Source organism: Acinonyx jubatus, chromosome A2 (assembly GCF_027475565.1).
Source record: "Acinonyx jubatus isolate Ajub_Pintada_27869175 chromosome A2, VMU_Ajub_asm_v1.0, whole genome shotgun sequence".
NCBI classification, from domain to species: domain Eukaryota; kingdom Metazoa; phylum Chordata; class Mammalia; order Carnivora; family Felidae; genus Acinonyx; species Acinonyx jubatus.
The window spans coordinates 147,243,721-147,264,136 of NC_069383.1; the positions used below are offsets into that span (position 1 = coordinate 147,243,721).

At 41.5% G+C, this 20,416-nt stretch overlaps 1 protein-coding gene and 1 pseudogene across 2 annotated transcripts in view; one reads left to right on the forward strand and one right to left on the reverse strand.

Moving 5' to 3' along the window:
- Positions 1 to 20,416, forward strand: part of IP6K1 (inositol hexakisphosphate kinase 1) — a 60,507-nt gene that overhangs the window by 36,044 nt on the left and 4,047 nt on the right. For both annotated transcript variants that reach the window (XM_027038738.2, XM_053219370.1), the window contains exons 2-4: positions 2,449 to 2,799; positions 12,608 to 12,818; positions 17,324 to 17,505. In XM_027038738.2, coding sequence (XP_026894539.1) covers positions 2,577 to 2,799; positions 12,608 to 12,818; positions 17,324 to 17,505 — 616 coding nt within the window. In that variant the 5' untranslated portion in view covers positions 2,449 to 2,576. The remainder of the gene's footprint in view (positions 1 to 2,448; positions 2,800 to 12,607; positions 12,819 to 17,323; positions 17,506 to 20,416) is intronic.
- On the reverse strand, positions 6,324 to 13,353 carry LOC113593603 (aminoacyl tRNA synthase complex-interacting multifunctional protein 2-like; annotated as a pseudogene).

Genomic DNA, 20,416 nt, shown 5'->3' on the forward strand with positions numbered 1-20,416 from the left:
AGCAACCTCTGATTGTTTTTAGTCTGAGCTGTTTCTCTTTCTAGTACTTCCAAGGCTAGAAGTAGGCAGGGCTAGCCCAGGCCCCTTCACCTGCATCAGAATATCCCACAGGGTTAGCGGTGGGCATGTCTTCAAATTAGAGATGAGGAAATTTGCAGTTAAGGGACTTGCCCACAGCTCCACACTTTGTAAGCGAGGGCTGGAGAGTTCTGGGCACTTTAATTTTTTAGGTTCTAGGTTTATTTAAAAAGAAATGCCAAACAAAGCCATAGAAATATGGAATGTTTTATGTGTTTACTTCTAAGAAAATATTTGAAACACAAAAACAGTACTATAATTTTATGTGTCTATCATGTGGAAACAAAAGATCAAAAGTCTAGATCTGACTGGAGGTTGGACTTGTGCTTCTCTGTCCTGTGGGGGTTGCAAAGCTGGGCACGCATCTCTGAGTCCAGCTCTTCTGGGGCATTTGGCACTGTCCATCCCTCTCCTTTCCCAGACACCCACTGACCCAGAATAGAAAGTTCGGCACCTTCCTGGGTACCCTGTCCCCCACGGGGGCAATCCCAGTGAACAACTGAGCCAGGGTAAGAGCTGATTGACAGTGCTAAGCTGTGTCCACTGCCACCGTAGGCACCTCCAGGAGCCTCGAGAAGAGGCCCTTCAAGCTGCTTCTCCACTTAACACTACCACTGTGTGACTCCTTCTGTTTTCATTTGGTGCTTTTACTCCCTGCAGCCATCTTCCTGGAATCACTTCATTTGTTCCAACAAACCTGTCTTTGAGCATTTCCTGTGTGCCAGGTACTGCTTTGGACCCTAGTTAGAGATAAAAGGGAATGGTTTGGTGGTGGTGACAGACAAGTAGATGAAGATACAGTGATGTATGGCTGAGATAGTTGGCACAGGTACCTTAGGAGCCATAGAGGTGTGCACCCAACTCCTGTTTGGGAGAATGGAGTCTGGGGAAAACTCCATGGGGTAGGGAGGAGTGGAAAGTGGATAGCTAAGCAAAAAAGTGTGTGTTTATTGAAGTGGTGCTGATCAGTTAGGGGAATGGAAAATCATTTATTTTTATTGATAGCTGTGAAATAGAGCTTGTGGGCAGCTTTGAATTCAGAAACTTTTGCAGGGGTGCCTGGGTGGTTCAGTTGGTTGAGCGCCCCACTTCGGCTCAGGTAGTGGTCTCAGGATTTGTGAGTTCGAGCTCCGCGTTGGGCTCTCTGCTGTCAGCACAGAGCCCACTTCGAATCCTCTGTCCCCCTCTCTCTCTGTACCTCCCCCGCTAGCACTCTTTCTCTCTCAAAAATAAACATTAAAAAAAAAAAAAGAACTTCTGCAGTTTTGCAGCAGTTTTCTTCTGTAGACTATTATGCCCATAAGTTATGAGGTTCAGAAGAAAATATTTCATCTCTTGCAGGTAAAGCCATATTCCTGCTTTCACAAATATTTAATTTTTCTTCTTTCGTCTTGATCTTTCAGATGTAGTCTTGCCTGCTACATTCCTAATCACAAAATATATTCAGTACTAGGGAAGTTGCCCATTACTTTAACTTTCTTGAGAGAAAATTGACATTACAGGGTAGGTATTTAAGTACAAAGGGCCTTTCCTTGTCCCACTGGTTGGTGTAGAGTCAGACAGAAAGGCAAGCTCTGTGGTGCCAGACATGGCTATAAATTGATGGCCACAGATTTAAAGTAGAAGAAATCAGAAGCCTGAATTTCTTTGGGAAAAGCAAACCCTTTTTATGATTCTACAACTCAGCAAGGGATGACTTTCCCTGGCTGCTCCTTGGCACCTTCAACAGAAAAGTTGGAAAGTGTGACCTGATTTCCCAGACAAAAACCCTTCCTTGAGTCAGTGAGAGACCCGAGACCCTTACCATTACTGGATATGGTGAGAAGTCTGAACACAATGAATTTGTGTTGCCTTCTGTTTTTTTCCCTGAACACTTATCTTTGAATGTGGAATAAGCAGGGAGAGTTGCCTTTCTGACGGCTGTTAACATACTGCAGCTCTAAAATCAAATCCTATAGGGAACATGGAGGGTATATGACAGTTAGGAAGGGAAGAGAATGTGGGCTTCTGTGCATAAAAAAAATGGATGGAGGAGACCAAAGTTGTATCATTCAGAAAAACTTACCACCTGTCTCTCATGCACCAGGCAGCGTTGTACATGCTTGGGGGAATATATAGCAGGAAACAAAACAATCCCCTTTTTTTTTTTTTTTTTTGTATTTTTATTTTTTATTTTTTTAAAGTAATGTCTATGACCAATGTGGGGCTCAAACTCATAACCCCGAGATCAAGTCACATGCTCAACTGACTGAGCCAGCCAGGTGCCCCCAGAATCCCATTCTTTTCATAGAGCAGATATTCTTTGAACTGTAGGAAAATTGTGCTTGCCGGGTGTTTTGATTCCCTCTTTTCCTCTCTCCTTTCTGTTAGGAAAGAAGAATAAGCTGAACAGACTCTGACTGTTGGCTTTCAGTTCGCCAGGATCTTCTGCCTAGCTGTCCTTTTGTGGCCCATGTGCTGCATCCTCTGCCCTCAGTGTGCAGCTGGCCCCCAACGCAATGTGTGTTTGTCAAACCATGGAAGTGGGGCAGTATGGCAAGAATGCAAGTCGGGCCGGAGACCGGGGAGTCCTCCTGGAGCCCTTCATCCACCAGGTGGGCGGACACAGCAGCATGATGCGCTACGACGACCACACTGTGTGCAAGCCTCTCATCTCCCGGGAGCAGCGGTTCTATGAGTCCCTCCCTCCCGAAATGAAGGAGTTCACCCCTGAATACAAAGGTCAGTCACTGGCCAGTTTGGAGAGAGCAGTAGCCTTGGGCTTTTGCAGGTTTTCAGCTCAGTTTTCCTTGTGTTGTGGGCCAGGTGATATGACTGTAGGTCTCTTTTGTCTCAAACTAAATCACTTTGTTAAGCACAATTTGAGACTGAAAGCACCAGCACAGTCTTTAGATCTTGAAAATCTGAATTCACCAATAGGTAAACCTGGAAGAATTCACATCATTAAATACTGTTGGTGAAGAGCATGCTCTTAGCAAGGTGGTTTCCCCTGTTTGCTGGGATGCTCTAGGAGAGGGGCAGTACTTCTCTGGTTCCGGAGGAGGAAGAGTTGGATGCTTTCCAGGCCAAGGCAGTGAGACAGCTGGCAAGGAGGCTGTGTGGAGCCTTTGTCTGTGCTGGGGGAATGAATTGATGATAAGGAGTTTACAGAAGGATTGAGAAGGTCTGAAAGTCCTAACTTTTGAAGGAAAAATAGTGTTTGAAAATGTAAATTAACTTTATAGAATAGAACCCCATGAATATATACCAGAATTAAGTCACTTTATTTTAAAATTTGATTTTTGTTACTCTGTTTATACGTTTTCATTGCCCGCCATGGATAAGTTATATTTTTGTGTTCTACTTCTTAAAAATATTTTTTTATAATTATTTATTTTTGAGAGAGAGAGAGAGCATGAGCAGGGGAGGGCCAGAGAGGGAGGGAGACACAGAATCTGAAGCATCCAGGCTCTGAGCTATCAGCACAGAGCCTGATACAGGGCTTGAACTCGCAAACTGCGAGATCATGACCTGAGTTGAAGTTGGATGCTTAGCCGACTGAGCCACCCAGGTGCTCCTTGTATTCTACTTTTTAATTTCCCAAAGCTGTTATGAATTTAGTCATGTTTACATCATTATTTACTTAAGGGACCCTCAATTTATTTTATTTAAAAAATTTTTTTAATGTTTAATTTTTTGAGAGAGAGAGCGCACGTGCGTGAGTTGGGAAGAGGCAGAGAGAGTGGGAGACAAGAATCCAAAGCAGTCTCCAGGCTCCGAGCTGTCAGCACAGAGCCTGAGGTGGGGCTCAAACCCATGAACTGCAAGATCATGACATCAGCTGAAGTTGGTTCTCAACTGACTGAGCCACCCAGGCTCCCCAAGAGATCCTCAGTTTAGAAAAATCAATTCAGGGGCTCCTTGGTGGCTCAGTCGGTTGGGCGTCTGGCTTTGGCTCAGGTCGTGATTTCATTGTTCGTGGGTTTGTGCCCCACATAGGTCTCTGTGCTGACAGCTCGGAACCCAGAGCCTGCTTTGGATTCTGTGTTTCCTCTCTGCCCATCCCCAACTCACACTCTGTCTCTGTCTCTCAAAAATGATAAATAAACATAAAAAAAAAATTTTTAAATGTTACTAATGGTTAAAAAATGATTTAAAAAAATCCATAATTTTTTTTATTGTGGCAAAATATACATAACATAAAATTTAACCATTTTTAAATGTACAATTCAGTGGCATTAAGTACATTCACAATGTTGTCTACCATTATCATTACTTCCATAACTTTCTCATCACCTCAAACAACCACTCTGTATCCATTGAATAATAACTCTCCCTTTCCACCTCACCGAACCCGGGTAACCTCTAGTCTACTTTGTCTCTTTACACATTTGCCTATTGTAGATATTTCATAGAAGTGGAATCATGTAATTTTTTGTCCTTTTGTGTCTGGTTTATTTCACTTAGCATAATGTTTCCGAGACTCACCCATGTTGTAGCATGTATCAGAACTTCATGTCCTTTTATGGCTGTATACCCATTGTGAATATATATCACATTTTGTTTATCCACTTATCTGTTGACGGACACTTGGGTTGTTCCCACTTTGGACTATTGTGAATAATGCTTTTGTTAATATTAGCTTATAAGCATCTGTTTGAGTCTCTGCTTTCATTTCTTTTGGGTACATACCTAGGAGTGGAACCTGCTGGATCATATGGTAATTCTGTTTAACTTTTTGAAGAACTGCCAAACTGTTACAGGGCCTGGCATCTAGTAGATGCTTAATAAATACTTGACTAATGGATTAAGGAAAGTTTTGCATAAGGATATAGAAGCCTAGAACTTCATATTTGGTACTATATGTGGTAACCCCTGATGACTACCGCTGGTAATACTAAATACATAAAAATCCCTCTTGAAACTTACCAAAACACAGAATATTATTGGCATTTTTCCTTAGCTTGGTTGAATTTTAAACACACCTGTGTTCCTGGCAATAAAGAGATATATGTGTATGTGTGGGTTAGTATTTATACATGTATTTCCCAGATCTGTCTGCTGAAAGGGCCTAAAAACAATGATACTCCAGTAGCAATCATAGGGCCAAGATCTTGGTCCTTCTAAATACCATTCCTACAGTAAAGGGAAGCAGAACTCCCTGGAGGAATGATTGGTTTCTGAATTGGGGCAGGAAAATAAAAGATGAGCCTGGAGCATCCCCTGGTAACTAAAAGTAAAGAAATGGTCAAAAATGATGGGAGTGTATGTTACAAGCACACAAGAGCCGATATCAGGGAATCCCAGTGGTCAAATCTAGAATATGAGAAATAAAATATCCCTAACTCCATACTGATAGATAAATGGGTGAGAAGGGACATTTCTTCCTTATAGAATTGTAATTCCTTTTAATTAAAAGATATAGAAGGAATGATGGAAACAGAAGTCACCATTAGGCACACAACACAGTAATCATTGTCCCCGGCAAGAACCATGATTGATTCTAAAATGAGTGGGCTAACATACTATAAGAAACAGAATTATTTAGAAAGTCTCAAAGTATCTCCCTATAGGCTATTCATTAATTACAATAGGAAAAATAATAACTTTACAAAGGAGAAACCTGGCAGACTTCACCTTAACCAAGTGATCAAAGTTAAATCACCAGTAACAAGACCTGTACCTTCTGACATAAGAACTGAGGAGGACACAAGATCATTTCTGTTGCCTAAAATGAGTGATATCAATCTAATCATGAGAAAATATAATGCAAATCCAAATTTAGGGACATGCTACAAAATAACTGTTAGTATTCTTCAAAAGTGTCAAAGTCATGAAAGAGAAAGACAGAAACTATATCAGATTGGAGGAGACTGAGGAGGACTAAATGCAATGTGAAGTGAAATCCTGAACCAGAAAAAGAATATAAGTGGGAAAACTGCCAACATTCAAATAAAGTATACAGATTACTTAATATTATTATGTCAGTGTTCATTTCTTGGTTTTGGTAATTATAAATTACGATTTCACTTTTAACAATTTTTTTTTAATATGCTCTTATTGATGTTCAACAACTGGCTTAAATGAAGACAGTATTGATGATTTTAGAATAAGTCAGTTTATCAACAATATGCATGAAACAGCACTGTTCTTAAAATCTAAAATCAATTACTGAAATTCACTTAAGGAGCTTGGGGGCAGTGTTAAAAAGGGGCCAGGTTTTCACAGGCCCTTATCCATCCATCTCTGCATGTTGGCTGGCACCATCATATTGCAGCCTTCCATCTGCTGGAACACAGACCACAGCACAACATCTGCTGAAGCGAGTTCATTCCCAGCAAGCCAGGGGCTCTTCCCAAGAGTAGCCTTCATGGAGTGGAACATAGTGGCGGCTTCTTCTTTCTAAAAAATGTTCATTTATTTATTTATTTTTGAGAAAGAGGGTGTGCGCATGTGAGCAGGGGAGGAGCAGAGAGAGAGGGAGAGAGAGTCTCAAGCAGGCTCTGTGCTCAGCACAGAGCCTGACATGAGGCTTGATCTCACCACTGTGAGATCATGACCTGAGCCAAAATCAAAAGTTGGATTTTGACCGACTGAGCCACCCAGGTACCCCCATATAGTGGCTTCTTCTTTACTGCTTCCTTCTTTTAGCTGAAAAATAGCTATTATCTACCCAGGTTTTTACAAGGGTTAAATTTATAGCATTATGCTTCTGGCCAAACAAAAGAAAAAATGTGCAGTGTTTCTTTCTCCTTTGATGGGACACATCGTTTGGATACTGAACTGCATTTTAATCTTCAGCACATTCTTCCCAATTAGAATAAACCCCAGGTGATACTCATGAGGGGCTGGTTTTTTTGGTGTGCTTGCCAAAGCACTCGATAAGACATTGGGCTCGCTGTTGACTGCTGCATGCGTGAGAACAGTGAACAGGACCCCTGCAGTACAGCACAAGGCGGGGGGGGAGGTGGGGTTTGTGTTAATCATGATCTTTCAGTGCCCTTGTCTTTCAGTGCTCCATAATCCTTTCCAAGCATGGAATTTAAGTCCAATGCATTGGTTAGTAAAGCAGTTGGCTCATCAGCTTGGATTGTGTTGGTTACATCCAAGTCTACATCTGACATGTCAGTCATCTTGGTGTGACCATTAACCATAGCTTTTCAGTTCAGACAGACATTTTAAAATACTTTGATGGGATTCAAGAGCTTGAAGAGTTGGGTCAGAGAGTCTTCCTGCACATGGCCTGCAACCAGAGAAGGAGAGATGTGTCACTTTGTGATAGGGCTTTGATACACTGGCCTCACGGGAGCATTAGAGGAAGCGAGTATATGGGAATTCTATATTTTTGGTAACTTTGTATAATATTAAATGTATTTCAAAAAAAAAAAAACCCTGTACTGTTGGGTTTTGATATATATTAATTGGACCAATAATATCTTCAATTTTCTTTCGATAAATTGGGCTTCATTTGACTTAATAAGAAAGGGTCAATTTTTGGTTTAATTGTATATTTGAGAAAGTATATTTATTTTACCTAGTGAAAATGCAGCCCGAGAAAAGAAAATAGATACTAATGATTTGCTATGGCTTTTAAAGACTTCTGTTTCCCAGTCTGAGAAAAGTTGGGGAAAAACTGAACCACTACTGACAGTCCTTTCCTGGGAGCCACCTGGAGGTTTGAACTTGTCCCAGTTCTGTCGGCTGTGATTTAGAAAACATTTCTCTGGAGCCAGGATTTGACTCCCTTTTAAGATTTTTTTTTTTTTTTCCTTAGCATCAGAAGGACTCTGAGCTAACAGGGCTTATAGTTCTCTATCTCATTTTGGCATATTTATAGCAGAAGGTTTGGCCATGGATGTGTTGAGTGTGGATGAGTTGGTGGCTGAAGCTGCATATAAAGCATTTGCAACTGTTCTTAGCCACTTAGAGACAGCAATGTGTTTGATTCTGGCTTCTCTCTTGTTTGGTAGTCCTAGAATATTCCTTCAAATGTAATATTCTTCTGGTTCTGTTTTGAAAACAGTAGCAGGGTTCCAAGGTGGCTCAGTCGGTTAAGTGTCCAACTCTTGTTTTTGGCTCAGGTCATAATCTCATAGTTTGTGGGTTCCAGCCCCGTGTCAGGTTCTGCACTGACAATGTAGAGTCTGCTTGAGATTCTCTCTCTCTCTCTCTCTCTCTCTCTCTCTCTCTCCCTTTCTCTTTCCCTTTCCCTTTCTCTATCTCTTTCTATCTCTCTCTCTCTCTCTCTCTCTCTTCCTCCTCCCCCTCCCCTGCTGGCTCTCATGCACTCGCTTTCAAAATAAATAAACTTAAAAAAAAACAATAGCAAACCATTGGATTCAAAATTGCACAATGGAGTTGGATACACATTTCTCCAGAAAAAGATACACAAATGACCAACAACACATCAATGTCATTAGTCATTAAGATAATGCAAATTGGTGGCACCCAGGTGGCTCAGTCAATTAAGCATCTGACTTCAGCTCAGGTCATGATTAGTGACTTTGTGAGTTAGTGAGTTTGAGCTCTGCATCAGGCTCTGCACTGGTGGTGAAGAGCCTGCTTGGGGTTCGCTCTCTCTCCCTCTCTGCCCCTTCCCCACTTGCGTGCGCTCTCTCAAAATAAATACAATTTTTAAAAATGCAAATCAGAACCACAAATCAGATACCATTCGTGCACACTAGGATGGCTATAATAATTAAAAACAAGAAAAAGGAAAGTAAGAGTTGGCAAGAATGTGGAGAAATAGAACACTGCCGGTAAGGATGTCAAATGGTGCAACCACTACAGAAAACAGTTTGGTAGTTCCTCAAAAAGTTAAACAGAATTACCATATGATCAGCAGTTCCACTCCTGGGTGTGTACCCAAAAGAACTAAAATCAGGGACTCAAACTGATGCTCACAAAGCTAATATTCACAGAAGTATTATTCACAATATTCACAACCCATGTGTCAGCAGTAAGTGTATCAATAAACAAATTGGGATATATATTCACAATGGAATAGTATTCAGATTTAGAAAGAAATGAAGTTCTGATACATGCTACAACATGGATGAATCTTGGAAACATTATGCTAAGTGAAATAAGCCAGACACAAAAGGACAGAAATTACATGATTCCACCTATATAGAATATCTACAATAGGCAAGTGTGTAAAGAGACAAAGTGGATTAGAGGTTACCTGGGTTTGGGTGAGGAGGAGAGGGGGAGTTATTATTTAATGGGTATAGAAATTTTTGAAGTGATGAGAAAGTTTGGGATTTAGATAATGATAATGGTAGACAACATTGTGAATGCACTTAATGCCACTGAATTGTATGTTTAAAAATGGTTAAAATGAGGGGTACCTGGGTGGCTCAGTCAGATAAGCATCCGACTTCTGCTTAGGTCATGATCTCATGGTTTGTGGGTTCGAGCCCTGCGTCGGGCTCTGTGCTGGCAGCTCAGAGCCTGGCTCCTGCTTCAGATTCTGTTTCCCCTCGCTCTCTGCCCTTCCCCCACTCATGTTCTGTCTCTCTCTCTCAAAAATAAAACATTTAGGAAAAAATGGTTACAATGATAAATTTATGTTATGTATTTTTTTACTATAATTTCTAAAAATATATTTTTTAAAAATACCAAAACCTCCACCAAATGTAATCTTTAGTGTCTATTGAAATTAGTCTTACAATTGCCAAGAAAATTGGGGCTTATATCAGACCATTGATTTTTCATTTGCCCATCTGCATTCTACCTAGGTGTGAGTACTGATGTAAAAAATAATGTCAGGATCAAAAATATTTTCTTCTTAAACTAGTAGTAGATTGCAGGATTTGTTTAATTGGCAAGTTTCATCTACTATTTGTAGAACTTCTTCCTGCCCTATGCACAGCATAGCCATATCTCCCCGTATCAGGTATGATGCTCTGTGTCTGCCAGTGGTCTGTCAGGGTACTCAAAAGTATGTACCTGAAGAGAATGAAAGGTTTCCAATATAGCTTTAGATGAGCCTTCAAGACAGAAAAGAGCTAATCGTAAAAGATCAAATGATATATTTGACTATATAAAATTTAAAACTTATGTTTATTAAAATTCACCTTTAGAGAAAATGAGTAAAGATATTTACCACATATATAACTGACCAAGGATTAGTTTCCAGAATATAGGTCTATATCTAAATTAATGTGAATCAGTATGGAAAAGATAGTTCAGTATGAAAATGAGCAAAAATTAAAAAAATAAATGAAAACCAAAGACCAAATTAAGAAAATAAATGAAAACCAAAGACAAAAGGCTGATTCTTTGAGAACATCTCTAGCCAGACTGGTCAGGAAAAGGAGATGACATAAATGTCCAATATCAGAAATGATATATGTGTCTTCACTAGGATCTACTTAAAGATAAAAGAATATTTTGAGAAACTTTATCCCAATAAATTCTACAACTTAGATGAAAGAGACAATTTCTTGAAAGATACAAGCTATGAAAATTTTCATGAAGAAATGGGGACTCTGAATAGTCCTATCAAATAAATTGAAATTGGAGTTCAACACATTCTAGTAGAGAAAACTCCAGGCCCACACAGCTTCAGGTGAATTCTACCAAACATTTAAGAAATAGTAGTTCTACAGAAACTCTTCCAAAAAAATTAGAGAGTATGTCCCAACTCATTCAGCAAGACCACTATGAGAAAATAAATGCCCCTCACCAACCTAGATGTAAAAAATTTGAATACAATTTTAGTCGATTGACTAGAACAGTGTATTAAAAGGACACTGCACCATAACCAGGTAAGGTTTATCTGAGTAATACAGATTACAGATTTAACATTCAAAGGTTAAATGGAATTCGTCATATTAATAATCTAAAAAAAGAAAAACCATCTATATCTTAGCAGATGCAGAAAAAGCATTCAACAATATCCAACATCTGTTCTTGATAAAACAACAACAGCAGCAAACTGGGAATAGAAGGACAGTTCTTTAACCTGAGGGCATCTATGAAAAACCTCTAGCCAGCATCATAATGACAAAACAGTTGCCTTGCCCCACAAGATCAGGAATAAGACAAGGATGTTCATGCTCTCCACTTCTAGTTGACATTTTCCTGGAGGTTCTGGCCAGTGTGGTTAGGCAAGATAGAAATAATAAAAAGGCGTTCCAATTGGAAAGGAAGAAGTAAAACTCTTTATTTGCAGACAACATAAAATTTTGTCTTCAGTCAGTCAAGTGTAAGAGCAGAATAAAATCCTGCAAAGGACTCAAAAGTGACCTCCTGAACGCCCTTTCTTAGAAAGCTACTTTGAAGACATCTTCCACTCTAAGGAGTAAACCAAGAGTGGGAGAAGTAGAGGACCATAGAAGGAATGACCCTCAACCCTCACCCTGGTCAGCGTGACAGCTGTGTGGCAGGCCTGGAGGACACTTTAGGTCAGAGCACAAGGGGAGCCCAGGAGACAGAGAAGATTGGCAGACCAGAGAGCATTCAAGCTGGAACAGTTGAGGTTCTAGTGAAGACAAGAAGTTACAAAGGTGAAAACCTGCAGGAGAGGTAGCTATCTATGAAAGCAAGCCAGGGTACAGATGCGAGGCCCATGGAAGTGTGGCATACATTTGAGCAGTATAGTGGGAAGTATGAAAAAAGAATTTCAAGTTTAAGGAATTTTTTCTAAAAGGGCCTAGGGAATGAGGATGAAATGGACCAAAGAGAAGGATATTCTTAGTCTGACATTGATTTATTCATAAATGCCTCATTTTTGTTCAGATTATGGAGCCAATTTTGTACACCGGGAGTGTAAAGGAGACATGTAGTGACAGAAGGTTAGATGTGGAAGTTAGACAAAGGGCAGCCTGGACTTTGTTTTTTTTTGTTTTTTGTTTTTTGTTTTAATCTCCTTGGGTTAGGTTTCTAGGTATTGTGTTTTAAATCCTTTGTTAACGATTCAGAAGAAATAACGGATAACCTGTTGGGTAAAAAATGGACACGGTAAGCTGTTTTCCCTGAGTACAGCATGGAGGGTAGAAAGGTGTCAACTTAGGAATGCTGGTGGTTTGGTGACAGGCAGAAGTTCTGTCTGGTGAGGTTAGAATCGCCTGATGCTTAGTGTGGGCAGAACACTTCTTTTTGGGACTGTTTTGCTGGAAGAAGTCTTGTCTCTAGGTGACTCTGCCAGGCAGAGAGAAACAGAGCAAGAAAATGACACAGGGAATGGCAGTATCACAGAGCAGTTGTATAAGTAGAGGGTTAAATCATGTTAGGTGTGGGTGTCTCCAGTGAACACAGTTCTTTTGAATGGTACAGGAGTCAGTCATTGAAAATCAGAGGGCTGCAGAGGAGAGTGGGAAATAAACAGAGATTAACCCCCGATCAGAGGTTAAGTAGCAGACTTAGAGTTGGGGTGAGTGGTCAGCTGTCTTCTGGAAAGAGGTCTGTTGGTCATTGTTCCTACATTGATCTTCAGTTGGTTCATGGCAGGTGATGTGCTGTGAGACGGCAAGTGCCAGCAGTCTGTGCTGCATAGACCCAGCCTGTGTAGACATTTGTTGACTGGCTGCCTTTTTTTCAACAGGCGTGGTGTCTGTCTGTTTTGAGGGAGACAGTGATGGTTACATCAACTTGGTGGCCTACCCTTATGTGGAAAGTGAGACTGTGGAGCAGGATGACACACCAGAGCGGGAGCAACCTCGGCGCAAACACTCCCGCCGGAGCCTGCACCGGTCAGGCAGTGGCAGTGACCACAAGGAAGAGAAAGCCAGCCTGTCCCTTGAAACCTCTGAGAGGTAAGGGGGTGGTGAGCAGGGTGAAGGTGCATGACTGGTCCTGGCATTACAAACACTCAAGACCTCTCTAGAGTCCTGACACATGGGGAAGTAGGGCCCAAGCTTGGGGAAAGATGGCTGGTATTCTTTGGCTACCACCTGAGTGTGTCACATCACCCCAGTGATGCTGCCTTCTGTGTATGGATGTAGCTGGTCAAGAGAGAGTGATGGTGAAGATCTCAGCCCTTCAGAAGCAAGGACTCCCCATGCTCTGTGCTCTCCAGCTTTGTTGTGTCTCACACATAAGGTCGAAATGCCTTGGTCCACGGTGAGGTTGCACCTGCTTTCAGACCTGTAGGACTGCCCAAGCGCAGTGAGAGGCCATCCAGACCAGTGTTCTTTAAGGGTTCTGTACAAGGTTCTTTGACCTCTATGAGGTCAGCTGTTAACCCTTTCCCTGCAACTAAAATTTAGTTTATTGCATTGGAAATTATTTTTCTTGTAGATTAGGAAAATAGTGTATAAAGCATTGTCTCTCTTGATATTTTATGCAAGAAATGTGAACTCTCATAGGGTAGCTATCATCAAAAGGACAGACAATAAAAGTGTTGATGAAGATTTAGAGAAATTGGAACCCTCTTAAATTGCTGATGGGAATGTAAAATAGTGCAGCCACTCTGGAAAAATAATTATTCTTCAGAAAGCTAACCCCATCAATGCTACTCCTAGGAATAGGAGTATTTACCAAGAGAATTGGAAAAATACATTCAGACACAAAACTTGTAAACAGATGTTTATAGTTGAATTATTCCTAACAGCCAAAAAATGAAAACAACTGTGTCCATCAGCTAATGAATGGATAAATAAATGTGGTGTATCCATATAATAGAATATTATCCAGTGATAAAAAGGAATGGAATGCTTATATGAGCCACGACAGGGATGAACTTCAAAAACTAAAGTGCTGAGTGAAAGAAGTCAGTCACAAAAAAACACATGTGATTCCATATATAGAAAATGTTCAGAATAGGCAAGTACATGAGACAGGAAGGCAAGTTAAGGTATACCAGGGGCTGAGGGGGAGAGGAGGATAGGAAGTGACTGCTAATGGTGATAGTGTTTGTTTTGGGGGTAATGAAAGTGTCCTAAAAATTAGATAGTGGTGAAGTTTTATAACCTTATAAATATACTAAAGAAACCACTGAATTGTAAAAAAAAAAAAAAAAAAAAAAAAAATTTTAATAAAACTAACGTAAGCTAAAAATAATGTGAGCTTCCTGAAACAAGGTAAAATCAAAATTCTATGACTAAATTACTTTCTATTTAATTTGGGGGCACCTGTCTGGCTGAGTGGGTGGAGCATGCGACTCTTGATCTCTGGATTGTGAGTTCGAGCCCCATGTTACTAGGTATAGAGATTACTTGAAAAAAAAACCCTTTTTTTAAAGTATATTTAACTTCACTTAAAAATAAGTTTCAGTGAATAAGATCTGTGCCTCAACTTAGAAGTTAGATTTGGGACTTTTCTTATATGCGTGTGGCAGCACATTAGTTTATCTCTGACATCAGGTCAGTTGAGCAACACGTGCTGTGCACCCTAGTTCCTGAAGCAGTAAGAGCCCAGAGGGTTCCGGCTCTCCTTACTCCCATTGATGGAAGAGGACACACTCACATCGAGGAGCACAGAACCCCACGAGACTCTCGCTGAGTGTGTAATGTTTCCTCTCTGGGCCAGATCTGCATTTCTGGAGAGGAGAGGCCTTCACTCTGAGTAAGCAGGGTCTCCAGGAGTTAAGCATTTTTTTTTTTTTTTTTTTTTTTTTTAGTTTAGATTTTAGTTATTTAACATACAGTGTAATATTGGTTTCAGGAGTAGACTTCAGTGATTCATCACTTACAACACCCAGTGCTCATCATAACAGGTGCCCTCACTCATCTAGCCCATGCCCCCGCCCATCAACCTTCAGTTTGTTCTCTATCATCAAGTCTCTCTTGTGGTTAGTTTCCCTCTCTTGTCTCCCCCCTCTTCCCATACGTTCATCTGTTTTGTTTCTTAAATTCCACATGTGAGTGAAATCATATTGTATTTGTCTTTCTCTGATTGACTTATTTTACTTAGTATAATACATTCTAGCTCTATCCCTGTCATCGCAAATGGCAGGATTTCATTCTTTTTGATAGAGTAATATTCGTGTGTGTGTGTGTGTGTGTGTGTGTGTGTGTGTGTGTGTGTAAAATAGACTCTGGTCTGCAGAAGCACTTCTTCAGGGCTTCTTGTTCATTCCCCAAGGGGCTTCCTCTTCACTGATGATTGTGGGACCTAAGCTTAGTCATTCATGTGACAAGGAATGTTCCCCAAGTCCTCAAGCCCATAGCTGGCATTGAAGCCTTTCTCTCAATAGCTCTTTAGAGTGGGCTTTCTTTGGTCCGCCAAAGGTACAGAAATTGCTTCTCGAGTCATCTGGTGAAAAGCCAATGAACATAGAATAACATCAAAGTCTACCCATGTCCAGGTTCAAGGCTCTGCTCTGAAAGTGACAGCTCTGTGTGCAGTGACCAGACCTCTGGCCCGTTCTCAGAGGCACTAAGTCACTTCTAGGAATGCAGCTTATTCTTCACCAGGACCAGAGCTACAATACCAAGGGTAATGCCAGGAGGAATGGGTGCCCCGTGCGGGCACAGAGGACTTATTTGGGTTTACTTGGCAGATGAGTAAGCCTTATTGTTTCTTAAAGAGGATCACAAAGAAAGCATCCATGAATGGCCTTAGCCATGCCCTCACCAGAAGAAAATGAGAGTTTTCTGACGCTGAGAGGCATTGGTGGCTCCTCTACTTTCAGTTAAAGGGGAAAGGGATCTCTGCCCGTGTCTCTCAGCCATTTCACCCAGTCTGTCCAATCACCCTGCAGGGGAATGTCAGCAATTTCTGGTACACACCAGCCCTAGTGGCTAGCTCAACTCTGCATGACTTACTCCATCTACAGTTAAAGGAGAGGCCAGAAGTTCTGGGGAGGACGGTGGCATTTGATATTGCTGCAGTGCTCTGCCTCTGCTCGGAGCTGCAGGCTTGCTCTGCTGTTTGCAGCGCACATGGCTTCTCCAGTGCTTGGCTTGGCTTGGCATGGTGAAGGAACATTGCAAGTTACTTCAAAGATTTTTGTGTTGGTGGGAAAAAGGAAGTTGTAGTAAAGTCCTAATATTTTCAGTTGGAGTCACCTTCTCAATAAAACCCCTTTGTGGTTTGACTTATTTTAGAAATAAAATCCCCTTACTGAAATGGCTTCATGACTTCCACAGGCACAAACTTTGTCCGCTGAGAAAGTTTCTTTGGGGCCTATCCTGCCTTTTTTTCTTTGATGTTTTCCTCTTTCTTCCAGGTTGATACACAAGCAGACAGACATTCATAAGCGTATAATGTCAGCATATGCTTTCTTTAGATCTTATTAAAAATTTGGTTGTAGATGTGGACAGAAATATGATAGTTACTCGTGTTCTTGACAGTGGTGTCCCGTGCTCCACCCTATATTTGTTAAGTGTGTGACTGCACGTTTGTCAATTTTTGTATTTTTTTTAATTGTAAAGTACATCTAACAACGTATCATTTTCACCTTTTTTTCAGTGTATAGTTCAGTAGTATTAAGTACATTCACACTGTTGTGCAGCGATCACTACTGTCCGTTCTCAGAACTCCTTTTTATCTCTGCCAGAAGCTCCACACCTGTTAAATAACTCTCCATTCCCCTTCCCCCCAGCCCCTGGCAACTGCGTTTCTATTTTCTGTTTCTGTGAATGTGCAGTTCCCTCAGATGAGTGGAATCATACAGCATTTCTCCTTTTGTGTATGGCTTATTTCACTTTAGCAGGATGTTTCAGGGCTCATCCAGGTTATAGCATGCGTCAGAATTCCATTCCTTTTATTGCTGAATGACACTCCATTGTATGGGCACACCATGTTTTGTTTATCCATTTATCCACTGATGGACACTTGGGTTGCTTCACCTCTTATTTATTGTAATGATGCTGCAAATATTTGTGTAGTTTCTATTTGAGTTCTGTTTTCAGTTCTTTCAGGTATATACCAAAGAGTACAATTGCTGGGTAATATATGATAATTGTATGTTTAACTTTTTGAGGAACCGCCAGACTTTTTCATAGCGGTTATACCATTTTACATGCTCTCCAGCAATATTTGAGGGTTCCAGTTTCTCCACATCCTCTACAACACTTGTTCTGGTTTGTTTTTGTGATAGCCTTCCTAATGGATCCGGAGTGGTATCTTCATCACGTAATTTGGTGCAAAGAGTTATTTTTCAGACAGTTTTCAGAGACACAAGTATAAACACTACTTACTGCTCACTTTTATGCACTCTTGCATCTGGGGTCCCTGTGTCACCCGTCACCAGGGTCTGGTGCCACCAGGGTGGCAGATTAGGTCTGATCCAGGTCTCCTTCACCCTTTGCACTGAGACCCCAGAAGGTGACTCGTCTGAGCCCCTTCAGCAATGTGTTATGTTCTTCCTTCTTAGCTCCCAGGAGGCAAAGAGTCCGAAGGTGGAGCTCCACAGCCACTCAGACGTCCCTTTCCAGATGCTGGATGGCAACAGCGGTCTGAGTTCTGAGAAGATCAGCCATAATCCCTGGAGTCTGCGCTGTCACAAGCAGCAGCTGAGCCGCATGCGCTCGGAGTCCAAGGACCGAAAGCTGTACAGTATCCTTGTTACTACTTCAGCGGTGTTCCTTGCTGCGACTGTGGGTAGCTCCTGTGTCAGGATACCTTCTAGTACCATGGCCAGGGCCCTCTCTGTTCAGGAGCCCCACTTGTTCTTATCTCCCTTTTTCATAGGCTCTTTGTCGTTCTTTTTTTTTTTTTTTAAGTTTATTTATTCTGAGAGAGAGAGAGCAAGCACACGTTGGGGAGGGGCAGAGATGGAGAGAGAGTCCCAAGCAGGCTCTGCACTGCCAGTGAGAGCTGGACTCGGGGCTTGAATTCACAGACCGTGAGATCACAGCCTGAGCCAAAACCAAGAGTTGGATGCCCAACTGACTGAGCCACCCAGGCACCCCTGTCGTTCTTTGTTTTATTGACATGTTTTTTTCTGCCTTTTGGGACTGGTAAGCCTGAAGCTTCAACTTGGCAGTCTAGAAGAGTGCTGTTTGGTAGAACTTTCTGAGACCATGGAAGTATCTGTATCTGTGTTTAGTATGGCAGCCACCGGCCATATTGAGTAACCAAAATGTGGCTGCTGTGCCTGAGTTACAGAATTTTATACTCACTTAAATTCAAATTGCCAGATGTGGCTAGTGGCTACCAGATTTGTCAGTGCAGGTCTAGAATCAGGGATCTGCGTTTGTGTGCACACGTGCATATGCACACATACATTTCTCCACTCCCAAAAGATAATAATTACAAAGTGGTACTTTTTTTTTGTCCAAAGAGAAACACCATACCAGAACAGCGTATAATAGTGTTTAAGATGGTAAACGCAAAGAAATATTATAAAATGGGAATTCTGCTGGTCAGTTACTATCTGAAGCAGTAGGCAGTAAATGACTAATACTGAGAAACTGAGGGGAATGTGTTGAGGCCTGTTTACTCAGTTTTCATAACAGTCTTTTGAAGGAGAAAATGTTACGATGCCAGTTTAAAGATGAGGAGATGGCTGGGCGCCTGGGTGGCTCGGTCGGTTGAGCATCCGACTTCGGCTCAGGTCATGACCTCACGGTTTGTGAGTTCGAGCCCCGCATCTGTGCTGACGGTTCAGAGCCCGGAGCCTGCTTCGAATTCTGTGTTTCCCTCTCTCTCTGCCCCTCCCCTGCTCACACTCTGTGTCTCTCTCTCTCAAAAATAAACATTAAAAAAATTTTTTTTAATAAATAAAGATAAGGAGATGGAAGCCCAAGGGGGTTAAGTGTTGTGCCCAGGCCCATGAGAGGCCAAAGCAAGATTCAAGAGCCCATGCTCTCGGGCACTATGAGATATTTCTGCAGCTCTTTTTAAGTTTTATTGTCATTTGTTTATAAGTTATTGCAGATGATGAAATTAATAGCCAAATTTAATGGTTTTCTAGTAGATCTTCTTTAAAGAATTAGCAGATGTTAATATGTGCATCATCGAGCAATGCCAAGTATGTTATCATCCAAGACTGTGGTTGCTTCATGGTCCTCCAGTATGGAACTGAGGTCCAGGCTTGGGCCCTGATGACTTTTGGCAGCCTTGTGACTAGCCTGTGTACCTTTATCCAGGGTGGTTGCAGACCACAGATTTAAATGAGGACATGGGTATAAATACCAGCCGCCCAGGACCATAGAGGCATTTTCAGCAGAAGGTCCTAAAAGTACTAAGGGACAAGCTGAAGTATATAGTCCACTGGTTTGAAGTTTAGTCAGTAAATGGCAGGATAGAAATGTATTATTTATTTACTTAAGTTTTTTTTTTTTTTAATTTATTTTGAGATAGAAGAGTGTGGGAGGGTGCAGAGGGAGAGGGAGAGAATCCCAAACAGGCTCCGCACTGTCAGTGCACAGCCTAATGTGGGGCTTGAACTCAAGAACTGTGAGATTGTGACCTGAGCCGAAGTCGGACGCTTAACTGAGCTACCCAAGTGCCCTGACAGGGTAGAAATTTAAATCCATCTTTTCCTAAGATTCCTGTTTGGAAGTGGTAAACCTGATTTCTCGTGTTTGTGATAGTGCTGTGAAGATGTGTTCCCTATTTCTTTTAGGCCTGGATGCGGTATGGCTTGAGCAGGGCCTTGGTTTACTTACGGTGCCAGGGATGCATGTGAATCTGGCAGACCTTCTTTAGTTTGTGTATGCCTACCAGACAGAGTAAAGTAGAATAAAATAAATGTGATGGTATCAGCAGATTGTCATAGATCCATACCGTGGAAAATTATTCAGCCATAAAAAAGGAATGAAATTTTGTCACATGCTACAGCATGGTTAAAACTTGAAAACATTTTGCTCTGAAACAGCCAGACACAAAAAGACAAATATGACGTATCTAGAATAGGCATACTCATAGAGACAGAAACTGGAATGGCAGTTCCCAGACATGGGGATGTGAAGAGGAATGGGAGTGTGTGTAGTGGGTACAATTTCTGGTTTCTGTTTGGGAACATAAAAAAGTTCCAGAGATGAAGGGTGATGGTGGTTGCACAGTAATGTGAATGTACTTAATGCCACTGAACTGTGAAGTTAAAAGTAGTTAAAATGGCGCGGGGGTGGGGGGGCGGGCAGTGCCTGGGCGGCTTAGTCGGTTAGGCGTTCAACTCCGGCTCAGGTCATGATCACACAGTTTGTGAGTTCGAGCCCTGAGTCGGGCTGTCTGCAATCAGTGCAGAGCCTGCTTCAGGTCCTCTGTCCCCATCTCTCTCTGCCTCTCCCCAGCTACTGCACGTGTGTGCTCTCTCTCTCTCAAAACTAAATAAACACTTTTAAAAAATAGTTAAAATGGTAAATTTTGTTATGTGTATTTTGCCACAGTAGAAACATTTTTGAAAATAATTGATAGGCCTGTGGTGCCTATCAATAATTTGATAGGTCACAAATTGAGAATTTGTGAGGTGAATACAGATTACATTTAAAGAGAATGCCCCCTTTTATAGAAAAACTTGGTT